Source organism: Rhopilema esculentum, chromosome 4 (assembly GCF_057945365.1).
Source record: "Rhopilema esculentum isolate cy_ngs chromosome 4, ASM5794536v1, whole genome shotgun sequence".
Taxonomy (NCBI): domain Eukaryota; kingdom Metazoa; phylum Cnidaria; class Scyphozoa; order Rhizostomeae; family Rhizostomatidae; genus Rhopilema; species Rhopilema esculentum.
In genome coordinates this window covers 3735242-3748407 of record NC_142818.1, presented here as the reverse complement: position 1 = coordinate 3748407, position 13166 = coordinate 3735242, and the positions used below count along the sequence as shown (strand labels likewise).

The following is a 13166-nucleotide window of genomic DNA, read 5'->3' as shown; positions in this document are numbered from 1 at the left end:
ATAGCAAATAAATTTTGGTCTACTTATTGCACAGTGGTCAGTAAAACAATCTAAATCTGCAGATGAGCGTAATTAAAGAAAATCCAATAAGTAAGTACGCATTTTTGTTATCTAATTAAACTGAATTCATCTAACACTTGGTGAATATAATGATAAGAAAATTTGCAAATACTAACAAAAATAGAAACATCTAAACATACTTTTAATTATACGTATGATAAAAAACCCTACAATAAGCAAAAACAGGAACTAGAATATGAACTGAGTTTAAGCAGAATAATCTCTGACAACCTTGGCTGAATTGTGATGTGGTGAAATCTATGGAAAGTCAAAAGAACGGGGCTTTTGCATGAAATAATATTCCATTCCATAGCGAGCAAGAAGGAGGAGAAACACCTTGATGAGTACCAGGAATTCTCTCTTTCAGTTGTTAAGTTTACTTGGCTTAATTCAATTTTTTTGCACTTTTTTCTATAAGAAGCAGATAAATTTTGTATTTTTTGGAATATTTACAATCTGGTGTTTAAACATTAATTTTATTTTATTTTACATACCACAAATTGTTTCTAAGAGTACTAAATAACAGTTTTACATGATGTTATAAGTAACACTGTTGATTTGCTGATGAAATCCACCCAGTTTTGTAAACAAAACATAAAATTTTCAGAAGCACATCGGACATTTTCTTCCAATATTGCTCTCGAGCAGAGACTGGGTATGTTTTTAGGTAGTTCTTATTTTTTAGTAAATCGAGCTCCGCTGTTCTAATAAAACGTGTTCTTATTATTAAAGAGGGTATCACAAAATTTCCTAGGAACGGTATCATTGGAGTTTCTGTAGAATTTGATACTCCACAAGCCAAGATTGATGTTGAATACTGTGTGGTTTTTCTATGGTCTTTGCTGCAGTTGATTGAGTTTATTTGAAAGACTGGATCCTGATAAGCGCAAATTCCTTGCATGTTGACAAAATTACGGCTGCTGTTATTGCAAAATGGGCGTTTTTGGAAAATTCTCTCAAACAGATAACACCCCTTTATTTCGTGCGGGTTTTGAACAACCATTAGCTCTGTCCTTAAACAGCTGATCACATCAACAATCAATTTCTTTATACTTTTTGTATATCAGAATAAGTTGTAATTGATCAAAGATGTGAAAAGTTTCAGCTTAATAGACGGATCAATTGATATAAAATATGAAAACGTGAAAACGTAGCTCTTACATTCAGATACGAAAGAGTTAGATTAATGGTTATTCCAACTGCGACGATTGCAGTGGCATAGATGGAAACCTTCTCTCGTTGATTCGGAATTATTTGGCAAATCGAAAACAGCGTGTAGTGCTGAATGGCAAAAGCTCACAATGGACATCAATATCTGCAGGAGTGCCACAAGGCTCAGTATTAGGACCCTTGTTTTTTCTAGTGTACATAAATGACCTTGTTGATAATGTTCACTGCGATGTGAGAATGTTTGCGGATGACACATCTCTTTTTTCTGTTGTAAACGAAGTCAATAGAACTGCAGAGGACTTAAATAGGGACCTTGAGACGGTACGTTTGTGGGCATGGCAATGGAAAATGCAGTTCAATGCGGATAAAACTGAAGAAATTATTTTTTCTTGCAAGAGACGTAAGCCCTTCCATCCTCCCCTGTCTTTGGGATCCAACGAGATAAATACAAAATCTGAGCACAAACACCTGGGACTAACTCTTGACTCTAAATTAAATTTTGAAAGCCATATTCGAGAAGCTAGTATAAAAGCAAGAAGGGGTATCGGTATGATAAAATATCTTTCCAAATATGTTTCTAGGAATGTGCTCGATCAGATATATAAGCTCTATGTGAGGCCCCACCTAGATTATGGAGACATCATATATCATAGATATGATCCTGAAATGCAATCTGCTTTCACACAAAGACTGGAGCATATTCAATATTCAGCTGCCCTTGCAGTCACTGGAGCATGGAGAGGTACGAGTAGACAAAGACTCTACGAGGAATTAGGTTGGGAAAACTTGTATCAGAGAAGATGGTATCGACGTTTGTGTCATTTTTTCAACGTGAAAAAGTCACAATCCCCTCATTACTTGTTTGCGGAAATTCCAGATGAACGCGAACTTACCTACAATCTCAGAGCAACACGCGCTTACAACCAAAATTTTGGGCGAACTGTCCGTTTTTCGAATACGTATTTCCAAAATACTCTTTTGGAATGGAATCTGCTTTGTGATGATATAAAACATTCTGTAAGCATTGCTGAATTCAAACGTAAACTTCTTGCAATCATTCGACCATTAGGAAACTCTACATATAACATTCATGACATTGACGGTGTTAGATCTTTAACAAAACTTCGATTGAATTTTAGTGCATTAAACGAACATAGATTCCGGCATAACTTTGACTGCCTAAACCCGATTTGTAGTTGCGGAACGGGAAAAGAGGACAATGAGCACTATCTCCTGCACTGCCCACAGTTTGATTTGATGCGTACAGATCTCTTTGGTCAGCTTTCAGAAATCCCTGCCCTTGACATTAATGATATGGATACAACAGCCTTGTGCGATCTCCTTTTATATGGCAGTTCACGATTGAATATAATTAGCAATAGGATGATCATGGATGCCACTATATCATACATTAAGACTACTCAACGCTTTAAGTGAAACCCCAAACAGCAGTTACCCCCCCCCCCTTTTTAGTTTTGTTGTATATAGTCTTTGTAAGGGATTGTTTATTGTAAGTGTCGCTCGTAGTGGGAACACGATGACCTTGGGTCTTTTCCCGCTATGAGGGGCACAGTTGAATGTAAATATTAGAGTTGTAGTTGTTTTAAGTTGATATAAAAAAAAAAAAAAAAAAAAAAAAAAAAAAAAACTGCGACGAGGTTTGGCAGCCAAAACCACCTTTATTAGGGGTGTATTCAACTGCTCAGTGAATTTCTCTTTCATTTAACCTAACAGCTGTATTAAAACCCGTCAGTGAATTTCTTAAAGTGACTGCGTTGGCGGCAAAATCTCTGATATTAACTTCTCTTAGGTTATGCGAGCCGAATACTCTTAGAATATAGACACCAATTAAATCAAATGTGAGATATTTCTGCTGTCTGAAGCTGGCTCTCCCCGTGAAGCTTTGTCCGAAAAAGACATTGAGTTATCGAATTCATCTTGTTATCAAGTAACACCATTAGCTGATCTATATTCTTTAATGGAATCTTGAGTAAAAAGCCTCCCTCGACACAGCTGAACTTTGCGCTCACTTTTTCTTTTTTGCATAGGTGTAAAGTTACGTTTTTTGAAAAAAAAATTTATGTCGAAAGCATTTCTAAGCAAATAATTTTTCCTTCAGAAAACTGGAAGTGAAATTTCTTCCAGTAACTTATTTACCTTTTCAACTATTATGTTTTGTTTAAAAAGTCGATTTTTCTCGGACAAATTCCAACAAAGTTTTTCAAACTTAACATCGCCTTGAAATTTAATATGATAAACACTAGCATCATGAAAATTTATGTGTAGACATCAATTTTTATCTTCAATCCGAATCATCACATAGATGAAGCCAACAAGAATTGCAAATTGGTTTGAAGTATGTTTCGGAATAGTTGATTTGGTATTGTATATAATAGATTGGCATAAATTTTTCAACCTCTTTCTACAAAGTAAGGTATTAGAAAATATTTCAAAGTTCTGCGTTCTTGAAGACAATGTTTTCGTGAAGATATATTGATAAACTATTTTGTCCTCAAATTTTATGTAACATTCCTCATTTTAAACTTAAAATGTTTGCTAGCTAGATTTCCTGACCTCTTTTTTTTCTTCAGAGATATCTTTCTACAATCTGGTCATTGTTTTAAGATAAAATAAACAATGTGCTTAAAGCTTGCTGAAAAGATACATCATTTGCACTTGTGTTCATTCATACAATCTTTCGCTCACTTGTATGCGGACATCAAACAAATCTGCATCATGTGCAAATTGCATCTTAATATTTTCTTTATTTCAATTACAACTGAATACAAAGGAATACAAATAAAGTTTTAGAAAATAACTTTATAAAAGGAAAGTTGTGTAAAAAAAGAAAAAGTGTCATCTTCTCAATGAGTCAAGTGTCTTCCTAAGAGCAGTTCAAATTTTCGGTGTTTTCAGGGACCCTCTCAATGATAATTGAATCGTTGGCTATGCACTATGAAAGTATTTAAGCATATAAACTAACACAATATTAGCTATTGACAATTTCTTCACTTTTTGCTGGCAGTGTCATTATCGATTTAGCATAATCATGAATTGTTTTTGTAAAATTCAAAGTATAAAATGTCATTCATAAACTTTGAAATAGCTACCTTATTTTCATTTGAACCATAATTCAAAACGAGACCTAAAAATGCTTTACTATCATTCTCAAAAGAATTCAGATACCTTTTTTACTGAACAAGGTTCTAAATCGAAACCATAGAGCACTGATGCAAGCCTAAACGCGAATTTAACGCAATCGGATTTGGGTAATTTTTCTCAAAATTCTTCTTCTTTTCCTTGAAGAAGACCATAGCTCTAGAAGACCATAGATACTTTTGATCCAAGAAACAGAAGGGCCTAAAATACTGACAAAGACCTTAGAAACATAACTAATACTCGTATTTGGACATTCTTTGTCCCCCCCCCCCAAACTAAATTTTTGCCTTTTTGTGCACTCTTCTTATTTCTGCAACATACCAACTAACCTTGGCCTTGGTTGAAAGAAGAGAAGGTCACCAATGCGTAAAAGGCAATGAATTTTTCTACTCATTAAAAATAAATTTGAAACAGAGACATACAAAGCAATGTATGCAATATTGCAAACTAGGTATTCAAATTAGGTATTTAAATTGTCAGTCAGAAAACGTGAACTTGTGTATCAAATATTATGCTAATTAGGTTGCTATCCATTGTAAAATAGGCATCGTTGTGCGGCTTCAGACCACGCAATAAAGTTTGCATAGATGAAATGATTATGTCTTAGATAATGTAGTAACTCCCATGGGAAAACACGGTTTATAGCCAGCCGCTGTTGTTTCAGAGTCTGGGTCAATTCTCTACAAAACGCATGAACTGATTAGCGCTCTTTCATGGACATTCTGTAATCAATTCGGCGGACAAGTATACTGTTGATTCAACTGCATTTGCTATAAGTCGGTGATTCATTATCACAATGAGACTAAGCTTCTGATTGGCTGCGGCCATGATTGATTATGAGATCGATTGGGGAGTGAAAGTAATATCAGCAATAGTGACAAAGGATATTCGAAAAATTGAAGCTGAGGGTCGTTACATAAGGAGTAGCTTTTTGAGGCACATTGACAGTGAGTTCACCATGAGCAGATAATCATCATCTGTTAATTAAACCATTAATATTCAATAAGATTGAAAATGCTATAAGTTAGCAGTGCAGAGAGACTTAAAGAGAGTGTTGCAACAGATCGCATCATCAACATAGCAGATATCTCTGAGTGGCAAGGCTCAACAGATAAAAAATTCAAAGCAATATTTAGTAGAAACTAACAAACACCAAGTGAAGATAAAAGAATCTTGACAGTTGATCGAGAGAAAAAATCATGGAAAGAGAGTCATCGGAACAGAAGCCTGTTCATTCTTTATTTAAACCTCTTGAACCAAGAAGAACAGCTTTTCTGCCTTCAGTTCAAAACGAATACCTTTCCAGAATCTACCATCCTTTGGATGCAAAAAGCGTATACCCGCCTCCAAGACTTTGTTATGGCAGATGCTGTATACCAAGACATTTTCCCACCAGAGATGCCTTTCCCTGTGGTGAGTATCACATCACTCTAAAACTCTAGATATTTATTAAAAGTTATTCAAAATTATCAGTAATCTTATCAAATGTGTTATGCTCCTTTTAAAGTAAATGTACTTGATGCCAAAGACTTTAATGCGTGTTACTTTTGAACAATCCCCCTCTGTAATTTTCATTCATTGATTTCCCTCCATGGGTTTCCTGTTCATTGGAACAAGTAAACGAACTTTGTGACTGTTTTAGTAGCTCTTCGCTTGGGAACTTTCTGTAAAATAGCCGATTTTTCACAATATTTTTTCGGATGTCTATTTCTATTGAAAACGCTTTGCTTCCAATATTCTCTCAGCAGTTCGTATAAGTGTAAATGGCTATATAAATTTCTCATTGTATTTGTCATTTCTATACGTGTTGATGTTAACATAACATTTCAATGAACCTTCGGAATAAAATCATTCTCAAAGTCTTTTTAATATCTTCAGAGAGGATTAAATAAAAGTATCGATGTTATTTAAGTTATACACAACATTTACATCAGGAAAGGTTGCAAAAATCATCAAAATTTAATTATTAAACTAAGAGGCTATCAATTTGATAAAAGGGTCAGAGAGAGGTGATGCCACGGAAAAAAAGGTGAATGCAGTTTTTCGCATCAACTAGCTAATTTTCTACAGAAGTAAGCGGTGTCATAATCACTGTCGCATCTTTTTCTAGAGTATGATATTTGAAACTTGTAACCCAGATAAAAGCTAATGTAATTATGATACTTGAAGCAGATATGATACAAGAAACGCAAAATACGTAAAATCTTTAAAAACAGAACTGTGAAAGGAACCAAAACCTGTTGACGTGGCAAGGATGTCGTCAACATAAAGGGTTTTTTGCAGAAATTTTCAAAAGTATTTTTCTAATACAATAAAAATAATTGGTATTGTTTATTAGCTAGAAACATGCATTGCTTTTAAAATTAGCACATGCCTTTTGTAGCATAAATTTTTCATATGAAGCTGTGATGTAAGATCAGCACCGGCGAGAGGTATTTGAACGTGTTGGGAGGGAGGGGGCAAATGTTGAAACCGTTAGAACAAATTAAGAAGTGATTGATGGCAAGAAATAATTTGGAATATGATAATCTAGGGATAGCCAGAAACTGCATCAAGAATTGATCTTGATTGAAGGTTAATCGACTGAAGAATGTCAAAAGATAAATTCATCAAAAAAAGGATTAAGCAATTCTGTAAAGTTGAGGCTCGATTTTGTAAAATCTGATTGTAAAAACTTTTGGAAAAAATAGTTCTTATAAAAAGGACTCTAGTCCTAAAACTTTCGAACAGGGCTGGTCAAGACGATTTTTAAAAAAAATCTCAATGTACATTATAGTGATCGTTCGGCAGGGAAAGGAAAGCATGTTTTTTGCCCTTGTGCAAATCTCCTTCTACCACGAGATACCCGTTTACAGCTTTATAATCAGGGTTTCTTCTCTCTATTGACTGGACAGAATCATTGATAAAATCACACTTTGTAGCTTTTTGATAATACTTTCAAAAAAAAATCTGCCGACTTTCAGCTTATGGTATTCTTAAAAAAGTTTATTAGAATGGTTGGCTGCACTTCCTACTTTAAAATACTGGATATAACGGCAAAACGACATGAAATATATCCCATCCTCTCTCCTTAAACCCTTACTATGTGGGTGTCTCTCTTTAATTTCTATAATGACACAATATTAGCTTAACAATAGCCTAAGCACCATCAACACAAATTTCTGTGAACAGCGATTATCTTTGAAGTTATGTATCAAAAGCTAAGCAAATCTTAAGAGCAAATCATTTTATATCATCATCTTGACGTGCTGTGACAAGACAGCCTTGGTTTGGCAGTGCTGGTTGCAAGTTAATGAATATTGCACAATGTGACTAGATCTTAGACTTCGATCTGTAACAGAACAATGAGGAAATACATCTAAGTAGTAGTGAAAAATTAATTTTGATGTGCTATTAATTTGTCGAAAACTGTTAATCATAATTAAAAATAGCTTTGAAATCGGAAGTTTAATAGGAGATGCTTTTCCAGAGAGCAAACTAGTTCTTATCCGGCCTATGAGCCTGCCATGTTGGAACAATTTGGTAATCCCAAGAAATCTCTTTCAGCAAATCCACAAGCAGCCTTCGAAGCTTTCTTTGCCATGGTAAGGCCAAGGCGACAACGCAGAATGAGAGTCCGAACGAATTTCACGGCATGGCAGCTGATGGAGCTTGAAGCAGCGTTTGAAAAGACTCATTACCCTGACGTGTTTATGCGAGAGAGTATTGCCATGAAGCTCAGGCTGCCAGAATCACGTGTACAGGTTAGCATATTTAATTCCCTATTTTACCAAAAACTTGAGATCCAGAGAAACGTCAAAGGCCATGCTCTCAAATAATATCCAACTTGATGCTTCAAGTTCCAATTTAACAATGTTTCAATTTATATTGCTTAATCAGAAAGCTTATGATATCCATACAAACTTATGATAATTATTCCTGCATACCATAAAGTTTTTCGGGTTTTCCATTTTTGGAAAGATACTTTTGATTCGTGAGTGCAATTCTTTTGTAATGGTGGCTAGATCCATTCCCATGTCTCTGACATTTCTATAAAATCCAATAGACAATATGATGATAGAAAAATCAAAATTACATATGTTTTGTGGAAACAATGATTCTGTTCTGATTGCTTCATCAGGATTTAATTCAATCTGAGTAAAACAAGGAAAGTATTCTGTCGCTAGATAAGAAACATTCAAAAACAAACAAATGCTTTACTGTAACAATGGATTTTGAATAAAGTGGAGTTTCTTTTCATACATACGTCACAAGTCCTACTCCACGTGGAACATTGCTGAAAAGGAAATTTAAAGAAACATTATAACATATTAAAATTATACATCTAAACTGTTTGCGCAGTCTTAGTTTTGTATATGTTCAGCAGGTTACACCTAAAGCATGATTCATTATTGGAAATGACTATTCATTGTTATACGAACGAACCAGCTAGACACGACCTCCTCGTAAAATTTCCCGTGTAAATAAACTGTGTTCTTGGATAAGCAGAAACTTTTATCACAAAGGCATATTTTTCAAGTGTAGTTGTCTTGCTCTTCCCTGCTTATATTAATCTGTGTAAACATTGTGAATAGCCAAAAGCAATTTTGTACAATGTACATTAGATACTCCGTTTACCCCTTGATTTCATAAACGGAGGATTCCGGGATGATGATATTTGGTTCGAGGCTAGGCCAAAATTCTCAAGGTTGTGTTGGAGGTTGCACCTAAATTAAATCTAGAGCTCCAGCTTCATCTCATTTTCATGCAAACAGCGATATATATCAACGAAATGGCAGCACGTTTTCTTCAAAGTGTCCAAGTATTTAATATCTGATAATTGCATCCTTAAGCCACCACTTGTTCAAGGACAAATCTTCCAGGATGGTGTCCTCTAAAACGTGACGTAATGTCTAGAATTTGTGCGCAGAAGAACATAAGCAAAAATCTATTACAAAAAAGGCTTAGCAACATAGTAAAAAGTGAGGCAATCAAAAACATTGAAAAGGAAATATTTGCCCTTCTTTAATTCTTGATCACGTGTTTTGGAGGATATTCAAAAATGTTACTAAAAATTAAACTTGTTGCCACGATAAATATTTTAACTAGATATATACGTTTCGTGTGGTGCTTCATCCAGAATAACGATAATACAGTTAGCAAATTAAATTCAGTGCCAGAATGAAAATGTAATAGTTTGATTGTTAAAAACACGACGTTTCGAGCATGTACTTGTTACCAAGAGAAATATTTTTACTTTCAAAGGGATTGAGTTCAAAGTACATGAAATGGTTCTTTGTGATCTCTACTTCATTCATTAAAGGAAAGACCTTCAAAAATATTCTAAAAAACTCCTTCTCGTTATTTCTCGCAAAAATTAAGGTATTGATGTTCACGAATTGCTCATTTCTTGCAACATATTTCCGATATCCTTAGCAACTTGAACAAAATGTTTTTCCGATATCCATAAGCTAAGAGACGAATAAACTTTGCAGCACTTTATCAAATTGTCTGTAAGTTGCGGCAATAAAAATCAATTATAGCTAAGCCAAACATTTGTGAGTACGATTGCGATTTTCTTGTTGTCAAATAATTCGTATTTGAACAGCTTTGGGCCTGTCATTCTACAAGTCTATGACAGTGATCGGGAATATGACATTTGGATGTGTTTATTAATGCTTTAGTTTAATTACTCTCCTGTGGATATCGTAGTTGACTGGTACAGCTGTGTAAATTGCCATCGAGATTCAATGACTCTCCAGCAAGTGACTTAAAGCTTTCATTTCAATAGTACTTGTAATTCAGCTTTGCACTGAGGATTCGACTGCCATTAGTAGTTGTCTGGTAGTAGTGCACTGTAGTAGTGTCTGGTAAAAGTTACATTTAAATCCGGGGGGTACTCCAATTAAGGCCTGACAGGGAGTCCGGTCGTCAATTTGAGTGTCTTATCAAATGGGAGAAGTTAAAGCAGTCGCTTCCTCTTAGGGGGAGCTTCCAATTGACTGCTGAGTTGAGATTGCCACTTCATACAAAAAATGAATAAGGCTTTATTTTCCCCGATTCAACAACAATCAATGTGGAGCGAAGGAATTTGGCAAAGAAGCATTGCTTGGTTTTTATATTGGCATGCTACTATCAAACTTTTATTGAACAATGTTATTTTTTGATCATTTTAGGGTAACTTTTAACTTTTTCTGGTTTGACCCTCTTTGACCTTGTCTGGATCCCACTGATAAGTCTTAATGAGAATACCCCCGAGCTTATAAATGCACTTTCCTATTTGCAATCCCCTCTTCTTTAAATGAGTGCATTTTTTGACGTGTGTCGATTTTGTGTTTTAATACTCATTGGTTTTCGTATAAATGTATTAAAAGATATTGGAAGGCATTTTTCCAAATTTCTTCTGCAAATTACTAGCGATCATAGGGTTGTGGAGTTTTCAACCTAGTTTGATTATTTCTTAGGTATGGTTTCAAAATCGACGAGCTAAGTGGAGAAAAAAGGAGATGGACCAATGTCAAAAGGTTTTGTCAAACGACGAAGAGTTAGACATTTTAGATGAACAGCAAACCGTAACACAGAACACTCCTAGTGACTCTATGGCAACACAGAAGAATGGGGATGATGACGTCACAGAGGTCGAAGACGGCGCCACAGCAGCTAAAGAGGTTTTGGTAGAAAAGAGCAACCAGGCAACATGCGAGAGATCACCTGAACTCATTTTACCGTTTAGCTATAAGAACAAAAGTATTGGCCCACCTCCTAAGCTAGTGCCAATACCTAGCGCTAGGGATTAAAACGAAAAGGGATTAAAGCGAATTTTCATTATCAATGTCCTTATCAATTATCAACGTATTTTGTAAATTATTGCTGGCAAGGTATGCAATTTAAGAACTTACGTTTTGAAAGAGAGTTTCCTTGTCAAGTTGTCGGGACAGCTAGGAACAACTGTAACGAAGTACGTTTCCGATAGAGACACGTTCAAGGCAACTTAACCAGTAGTGTATAGCCAACAAATGCAGAGGGGGCCATAGAGCTTTCTCTACATTGTATGCAAAATGATCGTTTCAGTTGTTTTCGTTTGCATGGCCCCTCAAAATCAATTTTTCTATCTTTCCATTTCTAAGGTTAAATCATCTTTCGATGTCTACCTGCTACCTGAGTAGAAAATCTTACAAATAAAGAATTTAAAATAGTAACATTTTGCCAGGATTTATTGAGTTTTCTGTTATCGAGGTCACCCATTAATACAAATGTCAAAGGTAATATCGCTTCAATCAAAGATTTGATCCTGGCAGAAATTAGATATGATATTTTAGAACAACCCAGAAAAAGAGGAGGGGCGCAGCCTTCTTCTTCGGGAACATCTTGGAAAAGCACCAGAAAGACAGATCCCCCCTGAGCCCTCCTCTTCTAAAGCCCTAAACTTAACTAGAATCTGATAGTCTCTAAATCTAGAATCTAGGTTGATTCATTATCTAGGGTAGAAAATAAAGTATGTTTCATTAAGTTAGAAAAGTTTCGCTTAAAATGCTGCATGAACAATCTCAGAATTGTCTAATCAAGCAAGTTAAAAGATTTAAACTAATATTTACCATTCCTGTGTGGCTTGTCAGAGAAAAAAAGGGGCGTTGCTTTAGTAGCAAAACTTTAAAATTTGTTCTGAAAAGATATGGAAGAAAAAGGTGAAATTTAGCTTGAAGTTACTTTAGCTTTTATTGATTAGTTACAGCATGTTTTGTTAAGAACTCAAGTAAAATTGTTTATCACAATATGAAATATTATTAGGCCAATTCCATTAAAAATTTGCATAAAAAATTAATTCTTATCTTTTAACTTAGTGCGTAAGTTCGGCTTGTCTCACTAATTCATAGCACTTTAGTCGCTAATTCCTCCATATTTTGAAAATTACTTGAAATGCTTCTTTCTTGGCAATCCATGACACAGCTTATCCTAAGACCTGAAATTGAATAGAATACTACTTTATATTTAATTCATATCTAATTAAAATATAAAGTTAAATAGTATATTCAGTGGGACGGGGAAAAAATCTTTAGATATGTAATAAATAGAACACGCATATAATTTCAGCTTTTAGATCTTATGGAATGCATCAATATAGATTTGTTTGTAGTAATGACTGCTTCGGGTTTGTAGTTAAATAAGTTTGATGCTCTGTAATAAATGTAATTTGCTTACCTGTAATGAATCTAGTGGTTGTTATTGGAATTCATGATATACATCTTTTGTTATCTTTGAAATCATAATCTTTTCAGTTTGACATTTAATATCTTTTTGAAAACATCTTTTCGAAAGCATTATTAGATCAGGCAGAGAATGGTCGCCCGAGAGCGAAATTAATGGGACCTAGTGCTTTTGGTCAATTCGAAGGTGCTGATTTCGAAAATTGATGTTATACGGGTTTGGGGGGGGGGGGGGCAATCAGCCTCTTTTTCGTGTTTGAAGTCTCTGTAACAGTGAATCTTCTGGTAAGTGTGCAAAAATAAGAAAAAACCATATTCCACTGACCATAGGAATTCGCAAGTAAGGCCCGTAGTTTCACCATACTGTATGCTCTCATGCAATTACACTTGCGAATAGGCCAAACACCCATTTTGGGCGTAAAATTCATCATCAATGCAAACGTCATGCACCCCTGCATGACTCATTTTAAATGATCACCCTTTTAAACAAAGTTTTTGAGGATTTTTGAGGGGGTATAGGATTTTTATGATTTATATTGCATAACATTTTATAACTGATAACTTTTAATACTTTTATTGCCTTAAATACAGAAT

General features: G+C 34.9%; 1 protein-coding gene across 1 annotated transcript; it reads left to right on the top strand.

Annotated features, from left to right (window-relative positions):
• The first annotated feature begins 5045 nt into the window (after positions 1-5045).
• Positions 5046-12797, top strand: LOC135690896 (uncharacterized). The gene is made up of 3 exons (XM_065208585.2): positions 5046-5802; positions 7936-8132; positions 10833-12797. The coding sequence occupies exons 1-3, from the start codon at positions 5589-5591 to the stop codon at positions 11163-11165; spliced, it is 744 nt and encodes a 247-aa protein (XP_065064657.2). The 5' UTR covers positions 5046-5588; the 3' UTR covers positions 11166-12797.
• The last annotated feature ends 369 nt before the right edge of the window (positions 12798-13166 follow it).

Coding starts and splice junctions, on each gene's coding strand:
- LOC135690896 (XM_065208585.2), top strand. CDS start 5,589: ATGGAAAGAGAGTCATCGGAACAGAAGCCTGTTCATTCTTTATTTAAA. Junction 5,803..7,935: donor CAGAGATGCCTTTCCCTGTG/GTGAGTATCACA, acceptor AATCTCTTTCAG/CAAATCCACAAGCAGCCTTC. Junction 8,133..10,832: donor TGCCAGAATCACGTGTACAG/GTTAGCATATTT, acceptor ATTATTTCTTAG/GTATGGTTTCAAAATCGACG.